This window comes from Aegilops tauschii, chromosome 6 (genome assembly GCF_002575655.3).
Source record: "Aegilops tauschii subsp. strangulata cultivar AL8/78 chromosome 6, Aet v6.0, whole genome shotgun sequence".
NCBI lineage: Eukaryota > Viridiplantae > Streptophyta > Magnoliopsida > Poales > Poaceae > Aegilops > Aegilops tauschii.
The window spans coordinates 423,209,961-423,231,138 of record NC_053040.3 but is presented as its reverse complement, the minus strand read 5'-3'; the positions used below and the strand labels follow the sequence as shown (position 1 = coordinate 423,231,138).

Genomic DNA, 21,178 nt, shown 5'->3' with positions numbered 1-21,178 from the left:
CACCGGGCTGCCAGCCACCGGTATAGGCAGGCGGGGCACCATATGGCGTAGGGGCGAACCAGGGCATAGGCCACGCCTGGACTAGCCCTGTCCATGGATCAGGAGATGGGCGCCATCCGGGCGGCGTTGTTGGTGCAGTTGATGAAGCCCGGGACGGTGGTGGTGCAGTTGGTGGAGCCGGGGGCGGAGCAGGAGCGGGCGCCGGGGGGAACTGCGGCGGCCTAGGGCTTTTGCCCCGGTAGTTGGGACTTGGACGTCAGCCGGATGGTTGAGGAGGTGTTGTTGGTGGAGGTGGCGGTGGCGGCGTCGACGCAGGCGGGCAAGGAGAAGCAGTGAAGACCTAAGGATGGGAGTCCTTCGTAGTTAGGGCACGATCGGCCCATTGGAGCATCGAGCGAACCTCGGCGAAGGAGGGACGCGGACGCATCATAGGGATGAAGGAGGCCTGCTTCTCGAACCGCTCGCTGACGCCGACGAGGAGGACGTTGATGAGCTGGCGATCATCGATCGCATCACCAAGTTCGCGGAGTTCATCCGCGATCGCCTTGAGGCGTTGGCAGTAGACGCTGACTGGTGAATCACCTTGCACCGTATTCCGAAGCTCGGTGTGGAGATTGTTGGCGCGAGCATCGGCGTTGTCCTGGAAGAGCTGACGAAGGGCCGCCCATAGATCGGCGGCGGAGGCACCGTCACAGTGGACGAGATTGAAGATCTCTGTGGAGACTCGCATGTAGATCCATTGAATAATGGCGAGATCATCCTTGACCCATTGCAGATCATGAAGTTGAGGAAGAGAGTCGTCGGTAACGTGAGAGCGGAGATTGCATCGCCCAAGGTGGACGTCGAAGAGGTGACGCCAATGGTAGTAGTTGTGAGCAGCGAGGTCTAGGGTTACAGGGATGTAGGGGCTAATATCGGAGATAGTGTCGGTGAAGGAGATTGAAGGGGGTATTGGTGGGGGTAGAGGTAGAGGAGGCCGTGGCCGCGGCGACCTTGGCGGCACGCCGCTCGAAGTAGCCGGGCTGCGGCAGCGGTGGCGGGGTTGACGGGTTAGCCATACCCTAAGATCGAAAGTCTGATACCATGAAGAATTGTATTGAATAATTGTTGATGCAATATCGTGCCGGTACAAAAAATATATATAAGAGCCAAGCCACACATGACCTAGCATTATTACAAATCGAGTAGGAGTCTAAATTCCAATACAAGTTGTATTCTAACATTCGGCTGTGGCCCAATTTTTCGAACGCATTATATAAAAGCTCATGGCAAATGCCGTTGTAACTTACCGAAGGTCACATAAAAGCTCATGGCCAACGCCATTGTGATTCATCGAAGGCTACATAAAAGCTCACTGCAAATGACATTGTGATTTACCGAAGACCACGGAAAAGCTCACGGCAAACTAAAGACAGACAAGGCCCAACGGTTTACAGAGAGATTATTTTTGCTTATGTCAAATATCTAACACGTGGATCCACCTGTCACAGCGCCGTCACCGTCTCCCGCCAGTCTCCACGTTTTGTTTGTCATGAACTTAAGAGCATTTACAACCGGGACTTCCTAAATTGACCGGACGGACACGGTGACCACTGACCGGATAAGATAGAAGTAAAGAGTAGCAAAAAGTTGACCCAACCGGATCCCTCAAAGCCTACTTGAATGCTGGGGCTGTCCGGCAGCCCTCATATTCATCTCATATATGGGATGAGTATGAAGAGTGCCCGGGCGTGCCCCATCAGTGGTCCTGCGTTCGTCACATAGGATTAGGCCCGCCATAGAGCATCTTTTTTCTTTCTTTATTATTTCTTTTTATTCTCTCTCTTCTTCTCCATTAATCACATGCATGTAACCAGACATATGAAGAAAAACTGAGGGACATGGCTGCGTGAACGGAAAAATAGGGAGTCAAAGCAGACACGCCCGGACGCTGACCGGGCGCATCCACGGGCGTTTATACATTGTGGCTGAAGATGTTCTTAAATTTGGCTCTAGGCATAACTTTGCAGTAGGGCCTGATAATACGCTCTCGGCAAATCTGCGGTTTACTGAAATGTAATTTGCCGGTAGGATCTGCCATGAGTATTGCTGCCTTTGCCGTGCGCACTAGGCCTCCGATAATTAAATAGATCTGGTGCAATGCCCCTTGGGTGTGACTAAAAGCTAAAGAATATACATTGTCAGTTGCTTGTTCGTGAAGAGAGAGATGCTCTATTTTCTTATTTTTTATTTTGCGAGAAACTTTCAATCATCTGGTGACACTATCTGTTAAGAAGGAACACTTGGTTTAAGCTGCACTCATTTCTTTTTTTATTTCAACACATGCTTAACTTGACCTATGGCTACGATAATAAGTGTGTTGGGAACAGACAAAAAAGCTAGGCTGTCACGCTCTGGAGTATGTATGTATGTGTATGTCTAGTTGTATGAAATTGCATAGATTTACGTCATTCCACATGCTCGGGTAGCTAATCATCCTGCGAATGGTATCAAAGTCCATGTGAGGGAAGACTTGATATGCCGATCAGTCTTGATGAATAGGTGAAAATAAAGATGAGTGCTACTACATATGAAGGGGGACTTCATATGTATTACTAGCTGCTAGCTGTTGCATACTTCCTCCATCCTTAAAAGAGTGTACTTTTAATTTTGTTGGAAAATCAAATTTTTTTATTTTTGACCGTATTTATATAATAGTAGACTAATATTTATACCATCAAATTAGTAGCATTACATTCATGATATAATTTATTTTCGTCATATACCTATTTGGTTTCACAAGCATTGATATATTTTTGCACAAACTCGATCAAACTTTGAGATAGTTTGACCCTCCGACAAAGTTAAAAGTACACTCTTTCAAAGACGGAGGGAGTACGCAAAAACGAGAGTAGCTTTTTATGCACCTGTCCATCAGAAATAGATACTTCCAATTCTTTCTTTGATTTCAAAACTATAATCCTCTGTAGGTCAGAAAAAAATGCATGACAATAAATAAGATCATCTGTGATACTAATATATAATACTATGCATTAGAAATGTAGTATTATAAACTAGTATCATATGCATGATACTAAGTTACTCCCTCCGATTCGTTTTACTCTGTGCCTAAGTTTTTTTCTTTTTTTTCGTAATGGTCTGCGCGATCCTACTTTACAGCAGTTGTTTCCAACTACGCCCCTCCTTTTCTACCTCGGCTGCAGTGCTTTGCGTTAATTTGGCATGTTTCCAACACAGTGCATGCGGGAGAGGGAAGCATGTGCATGCAGTGGCTGAGAGCCATGTATACCAAGCATGCAGGAACTTCGGCCAATCATAACGGCTGATGGTTCACGCATGCAGATCACGCAAGCTGCGGGGTAAAACCGTCTGTTCTTTTGCTTTGTTGGGGCTCTTTGGTATCCATGTTTAGAGTTATGCGCCGAGTAAATAGAATCGGAGGGAGTATGATACTACCCACTACGGGCAACCTAACATACAACCATTCTCCATTTAATACTAGGTCTGCTACCAATAACATACAACGAGAACATGAAAATGTGTTATTCTTCATATATTACAGTTTTATTCTTGATAAATTTATTGCTATAAATTCTTGCATCAACGCGCGGGAGTACTATGTAGTACAACGAAACAACCATGTATATATTACACAACAACAATTACTCTATCCCGGACCCCTCAAAAGAAAATTTACTCTATCCCGGAAAGATGAAGAACCATAGAAGCTCGAGGCCGATAGAAAGCCTCCAAAGGTAAGTGCTTTGGCATGGTTTGACCAGACCCCTCAGTCATGTCAACGAGATCATGCTCCACCCTCTCCCAGTCCAAGCACTGAATCATCGTCCCAAGAGCAAGGCCTACCGTTTGCATGCCCAATTGCTCCGCCATGCCAAGTAAAACACACGGGCCAACCCTCGCTCGCCCCCCGCTCGGGCGATTCGGGGGCTCCCCAACCCTAGCCGCCGCCGGGCCTAGCCCATCTTCCTCCCCTCCTCCTGCCGCCGGCTTGCGCCCGGAGGCCGACGGCGGTGGCGGGGGCTCTTCCTCCCTCCCGCGTCTCAGGGGTGGCGGGGCCCCAACATGCGTGGAGGTGCGGCCGATCTAGAAGCGACGGCGTTGGCTTCGACGGCGGCGGCGGCTGGCCTGGATCGGGCGGCGGCGCGATGCGGTCTTCGGCGGCATGTCATCTGGCTTTAGATCGGCGGCGGCGGGAGGGCCTGGTGGACTGCTTGGCGGCGCCCATGGCAGATCTGTTCTGGCCGGTGTAGCCAGTGGTGGTGGTCATCTTCTTCATCGGCGGTGGCCGGCCAGAAGCTTGGTGATCGGATCTCGAGATCCATCATCTAGTCCCGGCTGCGAGTTAGGGAGACATGGTTGCCGGTGAAAACCGAGCCGACGGCAGGCGATGGCGGCGTTCTACGCCGTTACCTTGATGAAGGCATCGTCGTGTAACTACTGTCGACCCACTCGTGCTGGTCCGGGGGAAACCCTAGAATCTGGTGTTCCAGATTGGACGATGGCGGCACTGCGGTGTCGTTTCTCTCTTGGGAGCATCATTTGTGGAGCAGCGCTGAAGTCAGAGTCAGGAGGTGGAGCGGCTTCGTCTTGCACGGAGTTTCGGTGGAGATGTCAAGTCATTCCTGATCGACAGGTGCTACGCTTTGTCATGCCTGGTCGGCAGGTGCTACGCACGACAGATCTTTCAAGGACTTCAAGCTGTGTCGGCTGATGGTACTTGGCAGCATGGCACTGAGGTGTATCAGTGGCGACCGCGACGTGCTCAGCTGTTTGCGCGCAGGGAGGAGGTGTCGTTGGGCGCCATGGTGGCGTCGACGATAGCTAGACCAAGCAAGATTGATGCATCAGTACAGTTCTGAAGATGGAGCGGTGGCAGTTGGCGGCGGCGGCCTCTGAGAGCACGCCGGACCAGTGAGTGCCCCAGACCCGGCAAGTGGCTAGGTTGGGGTCTCAGGTCTTAGATGTTAGGCCTGGCTGCGATGTCTGTTTGGTATTAGGCCCAGGCTATCTGCGCCCCTTCATCAACTGGATAGGTGTAGCGACATTTATTGTTTAGACGGCGGCTTTAGTCTTACTGTTGTATAACTTTGTAAGGTCTTGTGAAAATAATTAATAAAGTGACCGTATACATCGCCCAGATGCAGAGGCCGGGGTCATCCTCCTTTTCTTAAAAAAAAAATGCCCAATTGCTCCGCCGGGCATCGTCGTCTACCCATGCCAAATGGGATCACCATCTTATCTCCATTTATCCCATCCTCAAACCTGCCGAAAAATGTATGCAGATACAAGATCAAGTTAGCATCACTACATCTGCCATGCTAATTTAGCACCACTACCTCTCAGGAACGAAGCTTGCTGGTTCATGCCATAGCTGAGGATCCCTGTGGATTGCAAACGCGTTGACGAGGAGCATCGTCCCCTGGGGAATGTAGAATCCCCCGACGGTGCAGTCGGCGGATGACTCGTGGCTCGTGGAGGACGAGAAGCGGCGCCGGCGGGTACAGCCGGAGGGTCTCCATGATGATGCATCGGAGGTACGGCAGGTTCGGGAGATCGGTCGCCTCGAGCAGCCGTGCTGGTTCTCCTATGCACGCGTCCATCTCCTCGCGCGCTCTCAGCATCACCTCGGGATTGTTTAGCAGGAGCGACATCGCCCACTCGATGGTGTCCGCCGACGTGACCGTCCCGGCTTTGAAGGAGCTCTTGGGATCGGGGTGAGGAAACGAAGGAAGCAAGCCATGAGGTTTCGTCAAAGCTATGGACACTGGTGAATGATTGATGGCTCACTCACTATGCACAAGGAGCGGATGAGCTGGTCCGGGCACGCCTCGGGGTCCTTGCGCTGCATGGAGAGCAGCGCGCCGATCATCGTCCTCCTCCGTCCCTCCTCGCCCTTCCCCATCTCCTTCCGCTGCCCGTCGATCAGCCCCTGCAGGAACTTGGTCCGGCTCTCCCGCAGCCGCCATAGCCGCCGCCCCACCCCGCCCACGTCCAGCCACCGGCACCGCAGCGCCGCCGGCAGGAAGTCCCACACCGTCGACGCGCCGCTGAGCGTCATCGCCTCCTCCACCATATGCCTGAACCATCGCGCCTCCTCGCTCACCCCCGCGTCGACGCTACCGGCGCCGTGGTGGCTTTTGTCGCAGATCATGCCCATCATGGATTCATGGTATTCAGGAGCAGCTCGAACAGGCGCGACTTGAGCTCGACCCGGGCCCGCTGCCCCATGGCGCCAAGAGCCGCGTGGAAGAGGCCCCGCGCCATGGCGCGCGCCTCGCGCACGTGCACGTCTGCGAAGTCGTCCACCCGGTGCGCGGCCATGATCTCGGTCACGGCGATGCGGCGGACGTGGCGCCAGTACGGCCCGTAGTTGGTGGTGCCCATGGTGGACCAGTCGTAGGAGAGGATCCCGCCGGACGGCAGCTGCGGCCTGTTGGCGAACGCGACGTCCTGCGCGCCGAGGCACTCCTCGGCGGCCTGGGCGGAGGACACGACGACCACGCTGCGGGAGCCGAAGCGGAGGCCGAGCACGGCGCCGTGGCGGGCGGCGAGGCGCGCGAGGGTGCGGTGCAGCGGCTTCTTGAAGAGGTGCAGGTGGCCGACCACGGGGAGAGGGACGGGTCCCGGCGGCAGTTTAGGGCGAGGATTCCCGCTTCGTCGATGCATCAGCGCGAACAGTGGCGCCACGAGGAGGACGGTCACCAAGACGGCAAGGTAGTACTATTCATGCTTAGACTCCGGGAGCAAATTAATGGCCATGGTTCTGCTGGATTAATCTTGGGTTGTGCTTCGTTGATGCTTACTACATGGCTTCAACTATTACAAGTATTGTTCTAACATCAACTATGCACGCGGGAGGCAATTGTAAAAAAAAAAAAAAAAAAAAAAAAAAAAAAAAAAAACTCCGGCACATAATGTAAGACGCTTTTCAACCCTAGTGTAGCATCAAAAACGTCTTACATTGTGAGACGGATGGAGTACACGGGAGGCATTTTCCTTCAGAGTTAGGTTGGGATAATTGTAAAGAAATCGTAAGTCTCGCTATATTTGTGGGATTTTACATTGAGACCCGTGCAAGTTTTTCAAGTTTTTGTTATTATTTTCTTTCTTACATGTATTTTTTTTAGAAAACTTTCAATCTATTCATCATCAATCATGTAGTACAATGAATATCAGAAATAATAAAAATTACATCTAGATCCGTAGACCATCTAACGACGACTACAAACACTGAAGCGAGCCGAAGGCACGCCACCATCATCATCCCTCCCTCGCTGGAGCCGGACAAAAAGGTTGTAGTAGACAGTCGGAAAGTCGTCGTGCTAAGGTCCTATAGGACCAGCGTACCAGAACAGCAACTGCGGCTGTCGAAGAGAATCTTAGATTGGAAGGATCCAACCAGTAAACACACGAACACACGAACAAATACCAGATCCACGTGAATCCACCGGAGACAAACGCCGACCGAATCCCGCGAGATCCGCCTGAGACAAACCTCAGTCGAATGAGACCTATCCACACCCCCACGCAAATGCGCCAACAACCCCCCGCGTCGCCCCTCCTCTGGCGACTCGGGGGAACCCCGATCTAGCGCCGCCGCTCCCCACCCCCTCGCCCTCCCAGTCTCGCCGCCACCCGAGGAGGCCGCCGGCGAACGCCGCGCACGCTCCGAGGAAGGTGGCGGCGGGGCGCCTCCGCTGCATCTCGCGGCCGCTTCGCCAGAGGAGGGGCGGAGCCGTCGTGTTGGATCTGGGGGTCCGTCCTCGGGGGCGTGCGAAGGCGGCTGCCTCTTCGATGCCGTGGGTGGCTCGGGGGCGTCGGCTGCTGGTGCTGCTCCCGGGCGCTCAGTTGGCCGCGGTCGGCTGAGTCGCATATGGATCTGGCTTCCAGGGGTGGCGGCCGGCGGGTCTCGGTGGGGGGGGGGGGGGGCTTCCCCTTGCTGAGATCTGGCAGGCGGGATCATCCAGATCCCGGCAAGGATGGCGGCGACCCGTGCACAAGAGATGGAGGTTTTCGATCAGATCTGGGTGAAAACCTGCTTTTGGCTACTGCCAAGGCCGGCGATGGCAACGCTGTCTGCGTCGTTCCCTTCCTGAAGGCATCGTCGTGGAGAAGTTCAAGGCCACTCTCTGCTACCTCCGGGGGAAACCCTAGATCAGTAGATCGGATGACGGCGGCTCTCTGGTGTCGTTTTCCCCCATGGGGCGTCATTCTTGGAGGTGCACACGGGCTCGAGGGACCAGAGGACGGCGACTTTGGTGGAGCGGTGCTTCATCTTACACATTGATGGTGGCGGATCTCGGCGGCGTGGTGCTGTTGAGACTCGGCGTCTGATGCGCGGAGATGGACTCGCGCAGGAGGAGGTTGCTGTCTGGCGTCATGGTGACGTCGATGGCTGAGTGGCCATACAAGGTAGAAGCCTCAATATGACCTGAAGACGGACCTGTGGAAGATGGCGGCGACGACACACGAGTGCGTCTGACCGGATTGTGCCCCAGACCCGGTATGTGGCTCGGCTGGGGCTTCCGAATATGTTTCGGCTTCCAGCTTTTGATGTTAGGCTTAGGTGAGTGGTTTGGGTAGTGCCCCAGCTAGCACCCCTTCATCATTTTGGATAGGAGTAGCGGCATGTGTTGCCAAGATGGTGGATTCAGGCACATTGTTGTAATACTTTGTAAGGTCCTCGAGAATAATCAATAAAGTGGCCGTATGCATCTCCCAGATGCAGAGGCCGGGGGTCATCCTCCTTTTCTAAAAAAAATAAACTATACTAGTGAGGAAGAGAGGAGGATAGAAGTGAACAGTATACTAGATAATAGAAAAATTATCACTTTTCAAGCTGAATCTTTTTCCTAGAAGCTTAAAAGCATTTAGGGCATCTCTAGCTGAACTCGTAGATGACTTTTTTTTTCGGGCATGAACTCGTAGTGGACTTAACTCCTCTAAATATTCCCTTTGATTCTTTTTGAGGAGTTAAGCCACACCTAAACGAATTCTCAAAACCTTTAACTCAAAAAATTTAGAAGAAGGGTCGGCCGCCTCTCAATAGCAAAAACAAGTCTCAGCAAGGGATTCTCTCTCCCGCGCACGACCACCTCTCTTTGTTGCTCGGCCAGAGAGAGAAGATCGGGCAATGCTCCACGACAGAAGCCAGCCTGCTGCCGGCGAGAGATGCAACCTAAAATCCACGAAGATCTTCTGTACAGGCGACGGATCCAGCCGGCGGCAACTACCAGCTCACCGCTGCACCCCCACCACGAGACCAGAAGCCACCTCACCATGACGAAGACAGGGATGAGGGACGAAAATTCCATCAGCCGGCCGTCTCCTTGCCAGGAGCCCCGAGGCACAACAAATCCACGGATCCAGACGCATACAAGACCACCGCTCACATCCCCTCACTGCCAATTAGAAGACCGCCGGCGAGGAGGGGAGGACTGGAGCCACTTATTCTCCCACGGCCGCACCGCCACCAACCCTCAAAACACCGCCGCAGGGGAACCTACTCCTAGTATGTACACCACCGGAGCAAAGCACCGCGGTACCCCCACCTGCCACCAGAACGGCGGCCGGAGGGTGAGAAGACCGACGGGCTTGCCCGCGGTAGATCGAGGGGGCGGGAACTCCTCTCGTCTCGCTTTCTCGATGTTGGTAACCGCTTCGTGCAATGATTGTTCATGGACTGCTATGACAACTGACAAATATGTTAGTGACTGCATGTTCGCTATGCACACTACACTAGCAACAGCAACTGGCAACTTGCAGCATTCTATTTCTTCAGACCATACGAAGCGCGCACAAAAGTGAAAAAAAAAAATTGCAGGCTTCAGATGAAGTGCATATGGGTTCTAGGTCTCGCCGGTATCAGCCGATACTGCGGTATCTGTTGGCCACCTTCACCGACTATTGACTGGTACTTCGGTCATATTCGCTGCAATGCCGGTCATATTCGCTCTTTTCAGGCAGGCCGATATGAGCCCGATATCCAACATTATGAACCTCTATGGAGTGCCTAATACTACAGAAAGCTAGTGTAGCAAAAAAATTGTGTCACAGTTCCTCATATATAAACGGATAATATTGGTGTACCATCCCAAAGATCACCAAACTGAAAAATAACAAACAATTAACAGAAAGCACATGTGGCAAACAGTAAAGCTTCAAGGCATCAGGGGCATAGATTTTGTTTGTCTGTACTGTCATGAGCATAGATGCAGCTGATATGATACTTCTCAGATGACAGCATGGGAAGTGGAGACCAAAACTGAACCATGCAGGAGGGAAACAAGCAGCTCAGTTCATGGACAACACTATGATTCAGCAAATTAGTAGGCCAAATTAGAACGCCGAGCAAAAGTAGTTCGGATAAAAGCAAGCAATTATCATGATTTATTCAGCTCTAGTGCCTCAGAAGCATCAATAACGGCTGGGATCTGTACCAGATAATGTATGTGCAAGCTTTATTCTATGTAAATAGAAAACATGACAGATTAGCGTCCACAAGGACACCATCAAGGAGAGCCGAAACCGCCGCCACCAGGAGTGAGGATCTGAAGAATCTCACCAGCATTAACTGTGACCGTATTCTTCCCTCCAAGGTAAACTCTGCGACCATCTTTCCTGACTAGATAGTTTGCGCCACGAGCTCCATTTTCCCCTCCCTTCAATCCCCTGGGAGCATGCACCCGTCTCTCAGAAAGAATGCTCACAACAACAGGCCGGCGGAATTCAATCTCCCTTACAAGGCCATCACCGCCTCTGTGTAAACCAGAACCTCCGCTGCTCTCTCTGATGCTAAATCTGTGCAAAAGAACCGGGTACCGCTGCTCAAAGATCTCTGGATCAGTCATCCTTGTGTTCGTCATGTGACACTGAACACCACTTGTACCATTCCAGCACGGCCCGGCACCACAACCACCTCCGATAGTCTCATAGTAACCAAAAGTGTCATCTCCAAAGGTCAAATTGTTCATGCAGCCCTGGGAGCAGGCACAGGCTTCGAACGCCATTAGGACAACGTCTGTCACCCTCTGAGAGGTTAACACATTGCCGCCAACCACTGCAGCCTTGTCACTTGGTGAAAGGAAAGAGCCCTTGGGGATGATGATCTTCACAGGAGCTAGGCAACCTTGATTTAAGGGTATATCTACATCCACCAAGCATCGCAGGGAGTATATGACAGCAGCTGCTGTTACTGCTTCAGGAGCATTCCAGTTACCATACACCTCAGGACTGGTGCCCTCGAAGTCAAAGGTAGCCTCACCTCGACGAGAATCAAGGGTGAGCTTCAAATGGAGCACAGAGCCATCATCCATGTAGTCTTCATCTTCAATAACACAAGACCCTGTCTCCTTTTCCACTCTAGATGCGACTACCTTGAGCATCTCTCTCACAGCTACCTCGGCATTCTTTTGGACGTGATTCATATAAGACTGCACAGTGATCAAGCCATACTGATTTATCAGTTCTTTGATAAGTGTTATTCCACGTTGGTTTGCTGCCACCTGAGCACGGAGATCAGAAAGATTGTCCGCAATCTTGCGTGTTCCTGGAATTTTTTCATTGGTAAGTTCATCGGAACAGGGTGACTGCAGCAACTGAACTATTCCTTCCTCTTGAAAAACACCCCTTTCCACAAGTTTAAACGCTTTGATGGCAGCACCTTCCTCCGAGATGCATTTTGAGAAAGGAGGCATGCTTCCTGGCGTGATACCCCCAATCTCTGCATGGTGACCTCTACTAGCAACAAAGAAGATCAGCTTACCATCATTAAACACTGGTGTGACAACTGTGATGTCTGGCAGATGGCTACCCCCAGAACATGGATGATTTGTAACAAGAACATCACCCTCATGCAGGTTATCACCCCAATAATTAAGTTGCCAGCATACAGTGCTAGACATGGCTCCCAAATGTACAGGAACATGAGGGGCATTTGCAACAAGGCCACCATCTGAACCAAATAAAGCACAAGAGAAGTCCAGCCGTTCCTTTATGTTTGTAGAAATGGAAGTTCTTTGAAGTGTCCTACCCATCTGTTCAGCAATACCCATGAATCGGTGATTAAAGATAGAAAGTTGAACTACGTCAGCCACTGTTTCTGATATTTCTACAGTACTCAGAGATGCACCAATCTCAATTCTTATGTTGCCATACTTAGTGATGACAGCCTTGCAGTCTTTTTCTACTATCACTGTACTATTCCCATTCATAATAACCACAGGGCCCTCCAAGACATGTCCATAACCCAAATTCTCAAGCTTGTATAGTGGAGTTTCTTGCCATCCATGTGAAAAATAAATTTTGCATGAACTTTCTTGCAAGGGTTTAGTTGATATTGGCGTCAGTTCACGAGGTTGCAAAATGTTGGTGGCACCAACACCCTGGACTCTTACGTCGCATATGAGTATCTTTCTGTGTAACAATTTGAAGCCATACTCTTGTTGAAACATTTTAACAAACTCATCAGCATAATCACATCCAGATTCTTTCTCAGGCTCTTTAACCATGATTGCTGTATCAGTTCCCTCGTACCTCAAGTTCAAGTATGAATCTGCCCTGATGCTCTCATCTCCAAATCCCTGCTCCACTAGCTTTTCTTTCACCTGCTTTACCAAATGAGCTACTCTTCGAGATGCCTCTGTGGCAGAATCTGTGTTATAAACAGCAGAATATGGCTCTTGCAGATCTTCAATAACATCAGCAAGGCCCATCCCGTATGCACTCAATATGCCACAATAACGATGAATAAGTAACTCAGACATGCCTAGGGACCTTGCTATAGCGCATGCATGCTGAGGACCTGCACCACCAAAGCACGCTAGTGCATGGTTCTTAGTATCATGCCCCTTCATTTCTGTCAACTGGCGTATCGGTCGGCACATTGCCTCGTTTGCAACATTGACGAACCCAAGAGCAATCTCCTCAATTGCCATGCCCTTCACTAATGGGTCCTGACTCTTTCGATAAGAGTTGATCTCAACAGCAAGTTCCTCAAATGCCTTCCTTGTAGCCTCATAATCGAGGGGCAAATTTTCATTAGGACCAAATATGGATGGAAAGTACTCAGGAATAACAGTCCCCAAGATCAAGTTGGCATCAGTAATTGCCAGCTGACCACCTTTCCTGTAGCAAACTGGACCAGGGTGTGCTCCAACCGATTCTGGCCCAACCTTGAAGGCTCCAAACTGAAACTTAAGCTTTGATCCGCCACCAGCAGCCACTGTGTTTATGTCAAGCTGCGGAGCTTGAATGATTGCCCCAGCAATTTGGGTCTCAAGAACTTGTTCATAGCTTCCATCATAGCGGCTCACATCGGTGGATGTACCTCCCATGTCAAACCCAATGAGTGGCTTTGATGTCTCAAGTTCAAACAAGGTCTGTGAGTAGCCAACAACACCACCTGCAGGGCCTGACAATACTGCTTTGTGCCCAGAGAATCTGCTCTCCGGGGCAAGACCACCATCTGACTGCATAAACAGCACATTGACTTGTTCAGCTCCCCCTTCAAATCTTGACATGAATGCTGATAGGTACTCTTTGATGACTGGTGTTAGGTAAGCATCCACACTGGCTGTGAGGCCCCGAGGTACTGCGCGTACCATCGGTGTCAACGACGAAGACAAAGATACATGCTTAAATCCCATTTCCAGGGCTAGTTTCTCGATGAGGAGCTCATGATGGGGATAGGTATATGAATGCATCAGCACCACCGCCAGACACCGTATACCCTTGTCAAGCAAACCTTTCAGTAAAGGCTTCAATGACTCCACATCAACTGGCTTCCCCACTCTGACCAATTCCCCTGAGATCCCTTCAATAGAAGAATCATCCCTCTCACCATCAAGAACAAGTTCAACCCGCTCATCGACCTCGACCACCTCCTCGTAGAGATTCGAAGGCTTCAAGACCTTGAGGTCGAATATGTTCGGTCGGGCCTGGTTACCAATCTGAAGCAGGTCCTTGAAGCCCCGGGTGACACAGAGCGCGATCCTCTCACCCTTCCTCTCAAGAAGCGCGTTTGTAGCCACCGTGGTGCCCATCCGGATCCAGTCGATCATGCCGGTTGGGATCTTGGACGACCGGGGGATCCTCTCGCCAGAAAACTCCTCTAGAATCCTCCTGATCCCCTCGATGGGAGCATCGTCGTAGTTGGACGGGTCGACGGAGAGGAGCTTCATGACATAGCCTTCCGGCCTGCCGGGGACCTCGGCGTAGATGTCGGTGAACGTGCCGCCCCGATCAATGCAGAACCTGAACTTGTCCACGCTGCCCATCTTCCCCCCTCCTCAGATGTCAAACACCCCAGGAATCTGAGTCCTCTGCAAGCGTCAAACAACATGGTCGTTAGTAACTGGCTATAACCTGCAACGAGCTACCATTATACTCTGTCAACAACGAGCAAACGAACCCGCAGCAAACTGGATCCACTGGAGTGGAAAAAAAATCGAACCATGGGATCAAGATCAACTGGAGTATCTCATCTCAGATAGAACGATTTAGATTAGATTGCTCACAGCAGCGAAGAGTAGAACAAAACTTCTCGGCACGATCCAAGCAAGCTAGAGTCTTTACCGGCGGAAGGAATCAACCCAATCTCAATCCCGGACGGATCTCCACTCCAGTTTAGTAGGGGGAAGAGGGCTGAGAAGAATACCTTCGAGGTGGCGTGCTCCGACGGTAGGGGCTCGGGGGAGCGTCCGGCGGCGAGGGGTGAGAAGATGGTGCCGTGAGAATCTGGGAGCCGGAGGAAGTAGGCGTCGAGCCGTCTTCTGCTTGGCGGTGATGGCCTTGCCGCCGTGGCCGTCGACACTGGAGTGGAGAGGCAAAATCGAAAAAGGAAACGAAGAGGATAAGGAGGAGTGACACGGTGATTTTTCTGTTTCCTGGGGTTGTTTTTGCACACAAGGGTTTTCGGTACGGTTTGCTAATTGTGAACTCCTGCAGTTTGATTTCAAGGATTTTTTCGTTCAGAAGTTTGACATATCAAAATTGAATATTATTGAGAAAAGGCACCAAAAGTCATCCTAAAACTGAGTATAATTGTCGACAAAATCAAAATCAAAATACTCTTGCGAGCAACAGTCGCCTAGGGTTTCTTTCACACCGTCTTCACGGCTCCCTCCTCTCTTCCTTCTGGCAGACACGCCAAGGGTTAGAGTAGTCAGGACCCGTCCTCTTCATTGTTTTTTCTAGTACTAGTAGGTTATGTTTTTCTTTCGATTTTGTTTCCCTGGCGGCATAGGCTAGGTGGAGGCGGCGATGTTTCATTGGAATAAGGTATCTTCGGCCTCTGTCTACCTCGACGGCGTTTGATTCGGCTTCAACGAAGGGCCTGTGCCAGTAGGCATTGCCAGATTTGTTGGTGGATCTTGGCGGTTTGTGTGTGTATCACAGGAAAGCAGTTGGCTGGTTATTCGGGTGGGACTTCGACCTCTTCATTTATTTTTGTCCCGCGACAATGTACGGTTTCTACAACCCTTTGGATTGGTTGTGAAGGACTACAAGTTTGTGCTGTGTGGAATGCCGCCCTAACCAAATATGAGATCTTCTTGTTTGCAGCGAGTGGCTATTGTGATCTTCAAAGTCTTGTATGACAGTGGAGTTTGCATGTGTCCATGTCCCTCATTGCATGTTTAGTGTATTTTTTAAGTTTCGATGGATGACGAACAAGTGAAGGAAGAAGATGACCAGTATGATTTTTTGTGTAATTTTATTATTTTTACAGGTCGTTTTGTGTCTAGTTCATTTGTATTGTCTGCTTTTTTTATATAAATATCAAATATGAAACGCCCTTGGGCTTTTGAGTGTCATTTAAAAAAACAAATATCATCAAATAAAACAAGTTGACGGTACTATGTAAAGACATCAAGCCAAAAACAACCAGTAAAATTTAAAATTACATCAAAAATCATACTGGGGGTGTATTTTTCATTCGATTGTACGCCGCTTGTTGGAGTTTGAAAACACACTGAACCGGCAGTAAGGGAGATGGACACTAAACGCTCTCCCATAACATGCTTTGAAGGAGGCAATAGCCAATTGTCACTGGGAAATAAGATCTAGTAACCACCGAAAGAAGATCAATTGGGGCATTATTTCACGCAATACCGGCTTGCAATCCTTCACCATCAGTCCAGAGGACAGAGAAATCAAGTCATACCGCAAAATAACTCGAAAGAACATGTCGAAGTCATCACACTAAAATTCAGCCAACGGTTTTCATTGATTGACACACAACTGCTAATATCTGAAAAGAGTCAACAAATTTGATGACACCTACCCTCATAGGCCCTTCGCCCCGTGCCGAATAAGACGTCGTTTAGGTAGGGAGATACCAAAGAGACTTGATCTCAATGCACATCGCTGCCACCCCATTGTTGATGCACCAAGGTAACAAAAAATCTAAAAACAAGAACGTACTCGACATTAAAAAAATGAAAGGGACAAGTGCCCACTCCTCTAGTTGCCAATGAACCGTTGGACGGGAAAGGGGGGGGGGGGGTTGGCGACGGCGGCGTAGAGGAGACTTGCTGCCGGCTAGGGTATTTACAATGGTTTGATTCTTCGCTTCTTTGATTTTGATGTAAAGGGTTTTCTAATGAATTTTGCAGGATTGCAACCCCTGGCATATTTTTCTTAAACAGATAGCTTGATTTTTGGGCACCACCTATTGAAGGAGATCAACCCTAAGCCCGAAGTTTCTTTTATCGATAAAGTGTGGATTTTATTGGCTCAAAATGAAGCATTAAGAGGATACGAACAGAATGACCACCCACCTGACCTCAACAGAGTTGGGATGCACATAGACAACGCCAATGCACGCACACCCGTGTGTGAACTGTAAATTCATTAAAAATGATTTTCTTTACCCCAGATGGGTGAGTGCGCAAGGTGCGTGCAAATTGTATGGTGTTAGGATATTCGAGGGGCTCGTGGCAAAAAGAAAAAGAAAAAATGTTTCTCGAAGAAACTTTGAAAAGCTGAGTCGTTTAGGCCCTACTTTTTTTGTATGAGCTTCTCGAAATTTCATTTGAGCACGAAAATTTACACGCTCTTATACAACTCGACCATCTTGAATGTAAAAAATAATAATCCTAATTTGCTTTGCTATTTTCCTGAATTTGCTGTTCATCAGGATATCTGAGCCTGGACTCAGATGTGGATTACCGGACACAAGCAAGCTACAGACTAAAAAATGGAATAAAGAGAGAAGTGTCCAACAAAACATAGATTAGGAGTCAAATAGACCTATCTCACGTAGCAACGTCTTCCCTTTCTTTCCTGTCATATATGTTTTAGCCCCGTTAGGATAGTAAAAAATTTATAGAAAGAATGCATCACCAGCCAAGATCAACGTCGAATAAACTGCATCTGTCGATGGCATCCGGGACATGACACATGAGCCATGTCAGATTGCAGGCGTGTTTGCTGCCTTGTCAGGGATCCGATCAGGGTGTTTGCCTGCATGCACACATGGCTAATTAAACTGTTTCCAGAATGCTTTTACCGTTAATTTCTTTCAGTGCCATCCTCTCTAGCCGTTGCTCCCATTCATGCTCTGCATCTGCTTATGCCCACTGAAATTTTGGTGTAGTTTCTGCATTTCTGTTCGACCCCTGCCCCCTGTTCAGCCCGTCGTGTCCGCAAGTATTCGGCATCCAAATCGAAATCCCGCCACCTTCTGCTTACTGCGCCCCAGGTGGCGATTGCTAGCTAGGCTTCTGGCTGCACTCGAGAGTTTATAATGTTGTTACCTGACAGAAAGCTGTAAGTGGTGTGGAACAGTGCAAGTTATGCACTCCCTCGGTAAACTAATATAAGAGCGTTTAGATCACTACTTTAGTAAACTAAACACTTTTATATTAATTTACAGAGGGAGTACGATTATCTGATTATCATATCATAGCTAGCATACTTAATCAGACAGCAAGAAGAGGTGACAACTGACAGCCCTCCACACACCCATGCTGATTAAACAACCGGAGATGCCGACAATAATTCCGGCAGTTTGCTTTTGAGATGTGAGCTAGTACTAGTCTACTAAATTATTTGGTGTGGAAATGATTAGTGTTCAACTACTAGGATGAACATACTACCAAATGCCCACACAGCTGCTGCAATCATCAATCAACCAGATGTTGATACGGCAGTGCATCAGCGTTGTTTACACCATAGTTTTCAGTTGCTGCTGTTAGTTGTCATATCTGATGATATGATACAGCTTACAATATATATATACTTTCTGTTGGAAAGCCAGGTTCGCCCCTTACAAAATCTGATGGCAGAACACTCAGCACAGATCAGCATTGCAATACCTAACAAAGCCATGAGACTAGGATTATTATTCCTCTGCATGATTGAAATGGACGGAGCATTGCATGAGCTCGTCACAGACGTGGGTCATGACAAAGTTAAGACGCTGCACATATTCATACACTGATACACCTGACCATGATTGATGAGCATGGCGTATGGTTTTCATGTTGTCAAAGCTGGTCTGCGTACTCCAGGAAGGAAACCACTATGGGCCAGGGCCGATGGTGGCTTCATTGCACAAACCATTCAAAGTTTGTAGGAGTACTTTGTGCTCCCAATGCGACCTGTATCCACACAACAACCCAGAAGCATTCTATTCTGGTCCGGCCATGGATGGTTGGAGGTTAACATCAAGCAGGGCTGTCTGTCTGGAATTCGGTACCGCGCGGTCCGTGATTCTCTCAAGATCACGGTTCTCACGATGAATTCACATCAATTCCCTCGACCGTCCAATTTACAACGAGCCGTGTAACACCTCCAAAGGTGGGGACATGCGTCACAAGATCACTGCCGTCTCGTGCAAGACGTGCACGGTCGCGACAAGCATCTCTATCCTGGCTCTCGAACGCCTCCAGCCGAAGGTCTCCCCGTCGTTTCTTGGGTCGCAATCAGTCCCAGCTGGAACACGCCAAGCTTTTAGAATTCCTCTTCTTCTTACCAATCGCCCAAGTTTCCGGCCGGACACTCAACTTTTGTTTATGCAAAACAACGGCGAAATTGCGAATGCGACACCAAGAAGTCACTAACCATTCGTGAGATCAAAGACGAAGAAATTATCAGCCGTAATCGGGGACAAAACTTGGATTGATAAGTATGACAACGAATGTAGCAATCGCTTCTCTTCTTCTTTGTTTTTCTTTGTACAGCGACGAACAATCAATCATGGGAACAGGGGAGGAGAGAAAGAACTGGAAGAAAGAAACGATCCCCATCCATCCCCATCCCGATCGAGCCGAACCATCCGAGAAAAGGCCACCATCTTTTCGCCACGCTTTGAAAGTTTGAAGTTTGACCACCATCATCCATCGAACGATACCTTTCCTTTCCCTGTGGTGTGATCCGGGGGGACGGGGGCGGAGGAGCGGTCAGGCCCGCGGGGCGCCGTCGGCGGGGGGCGGGGGGAAGAGCGGCGGCGCGTCGCGGCCGCCGAGGTCCATGGAGGACTTGGCGGAGGCGGGCGGGGCGGCGAAGCGGGAGGAGAAGTCGCGGTAGCCGCCGGCGTGGTCGCCGGCCTCGGGGGTGGCGCCGTGGCCCTCGTCGAAGTTGAGCGCGTAGCTGAGCGCGTCGTAGTTGAGCTTGCGGCCGCCGAAGGCGTGGTGGTGCGGTCGGGGGCCGCGACCGAAGCGCCGGATGAAGGTCTTCCACCGCGGCCCGGCCGCCAGCTCCGACCACTCCCGCACCTTGAGCAGCGCGTCCACCGCGCCCTGCCACCAGTGCTCCTCCTCCCCGCCCAGCGTCGCCGCCGCCCCGCCCACGCGCTGGTGGGAGGACGAGGAGGGCGCGGAGGAGGGCCAGCAGGGGAAGCAGCAGCACCGGCTGCCCCGGCGCGCGAAGAAGGCCGCCTCCGCCTCGTCCGCCGCGCCGCCGTGGTCGGCGTCCATCGCCTCGCGGCGACCGTGGATCGTGGAAGGAAGGAAGGAAACCCCTGCGCCGCCGGGCCGATGTGGTTGGGTCTGGTCTCTTAGGTCTGTCGTGCAGTTGCGCCGTGTCGGGGCAGCGTATGTTGTGCGGGCCTTTTATCGGGAGGCCGCCCGCCGCGGGCAGGCCGTGGGCGGGGCAGGGGAGTCAACGGTGGGCGCGGCCGGCTGACGTGGGCCGGAATCCGCGGGGCCCTGACCTCTATCCCAACCCAACGTTCGCCAGAATAGAAGATATTTTGTTACCAGCTGACACGCTTGCTAATAATTCTTAAAAAAAACTGACACGCTTGCTTATATCCTGATGGGAAAAAAAGACGCGCTTACTACTTTTCTCTCCCGTCTCACCGCAGATCAGCGAAGAGCTTACTCGTTGGTACTGTCCACTTGGAGTCGTGATAAACATGACACGGTCCGATCAACAGGCTGTGCATCTTCCATTGTTATTATCCGTAGAGTTGGAGAAACATTCAGCTTCAGGCTGCTTCACGGTTGTTTCTGACGACGACCGGCATAGTAGTGCGTTATTAGTCACACATGAGATTCACCCCGTGCTTTGTTATCCGAAATGATCACATTTATCCGCGCCTTTTTGCTTTAATGATGATGAAGTGCGCCAGGTGGAGTCGGAAGGGATCGGAACGACAGCGCGGACAGGGGGGGCGAAGCTGGCCGGGACACATCGGGCGGCCGCCTGCGCTTTGCTGCTGCCGGTCGTGTGAGGCAGTTGCCAACGGCGTGCTGGGTCCTCTACGTGCCATTTGCGTTGCGACCGGCCCCCGCGGATTCGCCAGCACGAGGTTTTGCTTACTCGCAGCTGCATGGCCTCTGGCACTGTATTAGTTAAGGAATTGATTTCGCTGATAGGCAGCATGATTATTGCACTGCTGGCAGCTGACTGTGCATGTACTGTACGTGAGCAGGTTTTGAGGGGAAATGATAATGGCGTTTGTTCGCGTTCAGGCCAAATAGCTGTCTATCTTTTTGGTGTTAGTTGTATATAATAACGCTTAATTATGTAGACCAGGGTTGGTCTAACTTTTTTTGCGTCCAGGCTAAGCAGCAGCCTGGATTCCTTGTGCCATAGCTCCACGCCGACCACAGCGATGGTCTATCCGTTCAGTTTTATTTTTTTTTGCTAAAAGGTCTATCCGTTTAGTTTGATCATGGTTGTCGATTCTTCTTTTTAGATTGATGGTGAT

General features: G+C 50.5%; 3 protein-coding genes and 1 pseudogene across 3 annotated transcripts; all 4 read right to left on the bottom strand.

The window, feature by feature from the left end:
• Positions 1–340: 340 nt before the first annotated feature.
• Positions 341–730, bottom strand: LOC109741051 (uncharacterized). Its single transcript, XM_020300124.1, has one exon. The coding sequence runs from the start codon at positions 728–730 to the stop codon at positions 341–343; it is 390 nt and encodes a 129-aa protein (XP_020155713.1).
• A 1,966-nt stretch (positions 731–2,696) lies between these two features.
• Positions 2,697–6,917, bottom strand: LOC109741050 (isoflavone 2'-hydroxylase-like; annotated as a pseudogene).
• A 3,464-nt stretch (positions 6,918–10,381) lies between these two features.
• LOC109741045 (5-oxoprolinase 1) lies at positions 10,382–14,892 on the bottom strand. The gene is made up of 2 exons (XM_020300121.4): positions 14,678–14,892; positions 10,382–14,342 (listed from the first exon to the last, which is right to left on the bottom strand). The coding sequence occupies exon 2, from the start codon at positions 14,295–14,297 to the stop codon at positions 10,533–10,535; it is 3,765 nt and encodes a 1,254-aa protein (XP_020155710.1). The 5' UTR covers positions 14,298–14,342; positions 14,678–14,892; the 3' UTR covers positions 10,382–10,532.
• A 4,230-nt stretch (positions 14,893–19,122) lies between these two features.
• LOC109741047 (uncharacterized) lies at positions 19,123–20,179 on the bottom strand. The gene has a single exon (XM_020300122.4). It carries the CDS (start codon positions 19,938–19,940, stop codon positions 19,425–19,427), a length of 516 nt encoding a protein of 171 aa, XP_020155711.1. The 5' UTR covers positions 19,941–20,179; the 3' UTR covers positions 19,123–19,424.
• Positions 20,180–21,178: the final 999 nt, after the last annotated feature.

Coding starts and splice junctions, on each gene's coding strand:
- LOC109741047 (XM_020300122.4), bottom strand. CDS start 19,940: ATGGACGCCGACCACGGCGGCGCGGCGGACGAGGCGGAGGCGGCCTTC.
- LOC109741051 (XM_020300124.1), bottom strand. CDS start 730: ATGCGAGTCTCCACAGAGATCTTCAATCTCGTCCACTGTGACGGTGCC.
- LOC109741045 (XM_020300121.4), bottom strand. CDS start 14,297: ATGGGCAGCGTGGACAAGTTCAGGTTCTGCATTGATCGGGGCGGCACG.